The 5,425-nt window shown below is 43.1% G+C and overlaps 1 protein-coding gene across 1 annotated transcript; it reads right to left on the minus strand.

Moving 5' to 3' along the window:
* Positions 1-730: 730 nt before the first annotated feature.
* lrrtm4l2 (leucine rich repeat transmembrane neuronal 4 like 2) lies at positions 731-3,541 on the minus strand. The gene is made up of 2 exons (XM_030737937.1): positions 3,376-3,541; positions 731-2,906 (listed from the first exon to the last, which is right to left on the minus strand). Exons 1-2 carry the CDS (start codon positions 3,377-3,379, stop codon positions 1,300-1,302), a joined length of 1,611 nt encoding a protein of 536 aa, XP_030593797.1. The 5' UTR covers positions 3,380-3,541; the 3' UTR covers positions 731-1,299.
* Between the last annotated feature and the right edge of the window lie 1,884 nt (positions 3,542-5,425).

The following is a 5,425-nucleotide window of genomic DNA, read 5'->3' on the forward strand; positions in this document are numbered from 1 at the left end:
CTTTTTTTTTTTTTTTTTACAAGATCAGCTATGTGCCAGGGACTGACATGGCCCCCCTACCCTCTGTTTGAGGTGTGTAACCCAGATACAATCAATACTGTAGTGCCAGGAGAGAATGTAAGAGAAGACAGCAAGAAAATGAGACACGTGGAAATATGTCAGCTCCCCCCACGTGCAGCTGCAAATCCAATGAGATGTGAAACATCCACATCACAATGCACAGATTTCAAAAGATGTTCTTTTCTCACCACACACACACTTTTTTAATCAGTTGTCAGTGTTTCTTTTAATTATAGTCACATAGAATTCCTAGTATCCGTATTATTACGTCTTTACACAAACGGTCCGTACAATGACAGGGGTAATCGATACAAAATTGGTTGAAAATCAACATTGTTACTTTTTGACACACACACAAGGCCCTCATTGGACCTGACAGATTTGTACAGCTTGGAAAACGTCAGTCCTGAGATTAGACTCATGGGTTTTTAATACTGCTCGTTTTTGTGGATTTTCTCACAACAAATCAAAATGCACATATATTTTTTCTTCTTCTTCTTCTTGTTTTTTTTTTTTTTTTTTAGGCAGAACTGATCCTCTTACAGGAGAAAGAAGCATCTAAAGTAAAGAGAATGGCCTCATGCAAATGATCTCAGGACAAGATGCTCTCTGTGATTGCCAATCCCCACCCCCCACCCCCCCACCACCATTTTTATGGTAGTGCTGCTGCTATCAGACAGATGTGTAGGCCCAATACAAAAGAATTTAACTGGACAAATACTATCTGTGAGAATAAGGTGCAGTCCTATTAGTTCATCCCCATAGCACACTCATGTACACACATACACTCAAAGATGCACACATTTATCCAAAATGCTTTACAAGCTTTAAAGTAATTAAAAAAAAAAAAAAAAACAGTTGCAAGTAAAAAGTTGCTTTGTTGGCTCATATGTTCTATGGCAATATACTCTAAGAATAAGATCAGTCTCTCTGTGGAGCTGACTTCTGCTTTAGCAGAGATCCAGTCTTTTTGTAAGGTCATACACAGCTCACCCGAATGACCCTGCTACTGTTCTTGTGTCAGTCAGGGCGATAATTAGCTTTCTCCAAATAGATCTCTCCATTTCAGTCTTCTTTTCTATGCACATAATTATATTGTACTATGCCCCCCAGTATTTTCTTCACTGCTGTGGAATCTATCATCTCATATTAGAGCTAAAAACCACTTAATCTTTTGGAAAAAAAACATCTACCTCTGCGTAGCAATTGCACTTTATAGCTCATGTTTTTGCGGGCAGCTCAGACCTCACATTCTATTGATCCTGATATAGTGCACGTGCACGGCCTTGGCTCGTTCACCAAGGAGTCCATTGTCTCAGAGTTTGAGTGGTAGCTCAGATAGTACTCTTGTAACTGAGAGTTAAGATCCTGTTCCTGCTTGCGGGCCTTTTTCCTGCGCTTATGGTTGACTGAGTGCTGCTGCAGCTGCCTCATGGTGTTGGGGTAGCGCCTCCATGAAACATAAATAACCAGCAGAATCAATGACACTGACAAGAACAGGGCTACGCTGCCTGCAATGATTTTATGGAAAGCCATATGTTCAAACTGTAGCTCAGGGATAAATGACGTGGGGGTTTCAGGAGAGCTGTGGGCTGTAGAGCTCATAGTCGTGGACTCTGTTGTCTCTCTGTCCGTCCTGCTGGGCTGGACAGGTGAAGTGGTTGACATCTGTGCAGTCAGGTCTGTAACATCAGAGGGAGACGGCTGAGCTGTGATGTTCACAATTTCAGTTGAACTCACAATGATGAAAGCTGTGGTTGAGAACACATTTAACATGTCCATGCATATTGAGTGGTTTCTTACTACGTCCACCACTCTTTCGCCCTGCACAGATTTGGGACTGCTGCATATCATGCTGATGTCTTTGGAGTCTTTGAAGGTTCTGAGCCATCTCATGAGCGGGCAGATGCTGGGGCTGCAGTCCCAGGCGTTACCTGCCAGGCTGATGGTGGTCAGCGAGGTCCACGCTGCCACAGCTTCCACAGGCACACTGCTGAGCTTGTTTGATTCAAGGTTCAGTATTTGTAAGTTTGGCATACACTGGAAAACAGCTGGATCCAAGATTTGGATTTCGTTCCCTGAAAGGTCCAATTTCTGAAGTTTCTGCCAAGTCCATGGCACGCCTTGATTGACAAATCGTATGCGGTTCCACTGCAAATAAAGAGCCTGGAGGTTGGTAAGGCGTGGGAAAATAAAGAAATTAATCCTGGTAAACTGATTGTGCTCTAAATGAATCTCTCTCAACTTGAACAGCCCCAAAAACGTGGTTCGGGTGAGGCTCCGCAAGCGATTATAACCCAGGTCGAGAAACTCCAGGCTGCGGCATTCCAAAAAAGTACGAACAAGGATCTGTTTCAGTCCATTGGACCTAAAGTGGAGATTCTGTAGCTTGCGCAGCCCATAGAAATGTCCAGGATGAAGAGACTGCAGCTGATTATAGGATAAGTCCAAATTTCTCAGGTTTGGTATGGCACTGAACGTATTATTGTGCAGATGGGATATTTTGTTTGAGCTGAGGATCAGCTCCTTTAGTCTGCGCACCCCGTGGAAGGCTAAAGCATCTATAGCATTGATGGAGTTGTGGTCCAAGTAAAGCCAGATAAGCTGATTGAGATGAGCGAAGTGGTACGGCAGCAGAACCTGCAGGTTGTTATAACGCAGAGACAGACCTTGGCATCCTGTGGTGATGTTTTCTGGAATGTCATAGAAGATGCCCGACTCGCAATAAACAATCTTCCCTTCGCAGCGACAACTCACGGGGCACATCCTCTCCCCCTTGCTGAGCAGCAGCAAAACAGCTGCCTGCAGAAGAAGACATGATAACCGCCAGTCCAACATCACAGAACCTGTTGGGGGTAGAGTGGAGCACAAGCAATCAAAGGGATGACATGGTTTAAGAAAATGTGTGTTCAAGGACACTTAAATAAGTGAAGGTAATGAATTCATTCTTCAAACAGGAGATCATGTAGAGAGGAGCAGCTTGAGGTCTGATGTCTCAGACTCTAGACCTGCTTCATGAAGAATTGATAACAGTCTGACGTCAGCTACTTTTAAGGTATGCATATGCGATTATATTCACACAAAGAGAAAAGCAATTTTAATATTTAAATAATAACAGTTATTATTATTTCAAAGGAGTGATGCCTAAATGAAATATCTGCTTATCTTTAGGTAGAAAATAAATAAATCAATCAAATTCAGTTTAAGAACTAAGAAATCTGCCATTAAAAACTGATCCTTGCAGTCGTCTTGGCTATGAAGAGCCACAGGAGGGAGAAACTGTGTCACGAAATTGGGAAGAACATAACGACTTACCCATCGTTACTGAGGGGAAGGAGTAATCCTCTAGGGGGGAAAGAAAAGAAAAGAAAAGAAAAGAAAGACGATAAGGGGCGCGTTAAACTGCTCTCAGTCGCAGTTCACGCAGCTTCAGAGTTGCACGTTGAGCATTACTTGAGCAGCAAACGCAAGTTTTCCGCAGCGGTCCAAACCCCCTGATCCCTGCATGCCGCTCAGAAATAGGACGCCTTCACACCTGGGTCGTACTTGGAGTCGCCACTATAGTCCAGTCGGCTGTGTGCGCAATTACCCATTTGAGCGCCAACAGACTGATGCACAATCCTCCACTCTGTGCCCTCTCTCTCCGTCTCTCTCCCTCCCTCTCCCTCTCTCTCTCTCTCCTCAGAGGCGTAGGCGTCTTCAAACACACATAGTGTAATAAGCTTACCTCCAGCCACGCATGCCTAAACCCAGCTATTAATGAGTTAATTAATTAATTCAAGGTATTCGTTTTGTATCTATTAATAGCTTGTGTCCTAGGTTGAATTAAAACTACCTGAAGCTACCCCATTCTTAAATTTGCTCTTTCCATTTATTTTACTTTATTTCTTTATCTATTTTTGTCAGATTTCCCCTTGTTTACTTTGCCCTGGTGAGAGCTGAAATTTACACAGTGCAGAGCATGATGATTGCAGAGACGATAAACGGGAAAAATAGTCAAAACAAGAAAGGGTGGGGAGCTGTGATCCAAATGCACCCTTCATTCAATACTTGTAATCATTCATTCAGGGGGAAAACAAAAAACAAAACCCGTAAGTAACAGAAAATGGGTAATCAGTAGCTTCTCAAAATCATAATTATTCTAGCACCATAAGTGTGATGTTGACACTTTAATGTAGATAAACAGTCAACACCTCTTGCTGGCTAGAAATGTTCCAGACAGTTAGGATTATGAATGGCCTTTGTGAAGTGTTCACTCAACACACAGCAGAGGAACAAAGGGGATACAAAACATACTGAAAGTGGGAGGGGATGAGGATACCTCTAATTTTGTGGTTGTTTCATGCTCATCTTTCATACTCCGCTAAATCTGCTTAGAGCACGCGTTCACCTCATTGGACACAACAGTGTGGAAAATACACGGCGCCGGAGAGCCCGAGTTGTAAGGTGTGGTAACAGCAACCCCTTGTGCATGTAAAGGGAAGTGCCTTCAAGAGCTGTTGACAGGCAGAGGCCTAGAAATTCATGAGTCAAGCAAAGATGAGTGAGAGCTCAGGAACCAGATCACTTGGGTGAAGAAAGCAAGCTGATAAATTCATATTAATATTTGTGATAGTCTAGTCTCAATCAAACAATATTTCCTGTGATCCCCGTGAAGTGAAATGCATTTCAGCCCTGTGAGCAGCAAGAGAGGAAAGACAATGGCTCTCAGACCTATAGCGGCACACTTTGCAATTAAATGCCATTTAATTGCATTTAATTTAATTCATAGATTAAATGCTGTTTAGGTGACGGGCGCCTGACGTGTGGGGAAAAGTGCTGCTCAACGGTTTGTAACATTTAGGTGGAAGAAGTGCTGCGTGGTGGTTTCTACATATACTGTAGCAAAAATGAAGCCTGCTCTCAGTGAGGGGGATGAGCTGTGCTGACTGTCAGTGATGGTGTCAGCACCACAAACAGGTTATCAGCTGGATTTCACTTTGTATATGGAAAATGACTGTGCATGTATTCCGACTACATCGTGTGTATTGACAGTGTAATTGTGGGTGTCATCAGATGTGACAACTACTATCTCTTAACTGCCAGTGACAGAAGATGCATCCTCCTCTGGGCCATTTTCAAACCCGCTCAGAGATCAAAATGTGAGCCCGCAAAATGATGCTAATAAACAGGATGTCACAGTGGGAGATGAAGAAAAGTTGAACTTTAAAGGCATGCGCTTGTGTGTAACTCACTTGTCAAGGGTTTGCATTGTGGCACATATGCACCGCACAATGAGATGCATGCAGTTACATATTGTTGTCAATATAATGCACAGCTGTTTTCACAGGTGGATGGATTTATTCGTCTACTCAGTAAGCTTACT

The sequence above is a fragment of the Archocentrus centrarchus genome, chromosome 9 (genome assembly GCF_007364275.1).
Source record: "Archocentrus centrarchus isolate MPI-CPG fArcCen1 chromosome 9, fArcCen1, whole genome shotgun sequence".
Taxonomy (NCBI): Eukaryota; Metazoa; Chordata; class Actinopteri; order Cichliformes; family Cichlidae; genus Archocentrus; species Archocentrus centrarchus.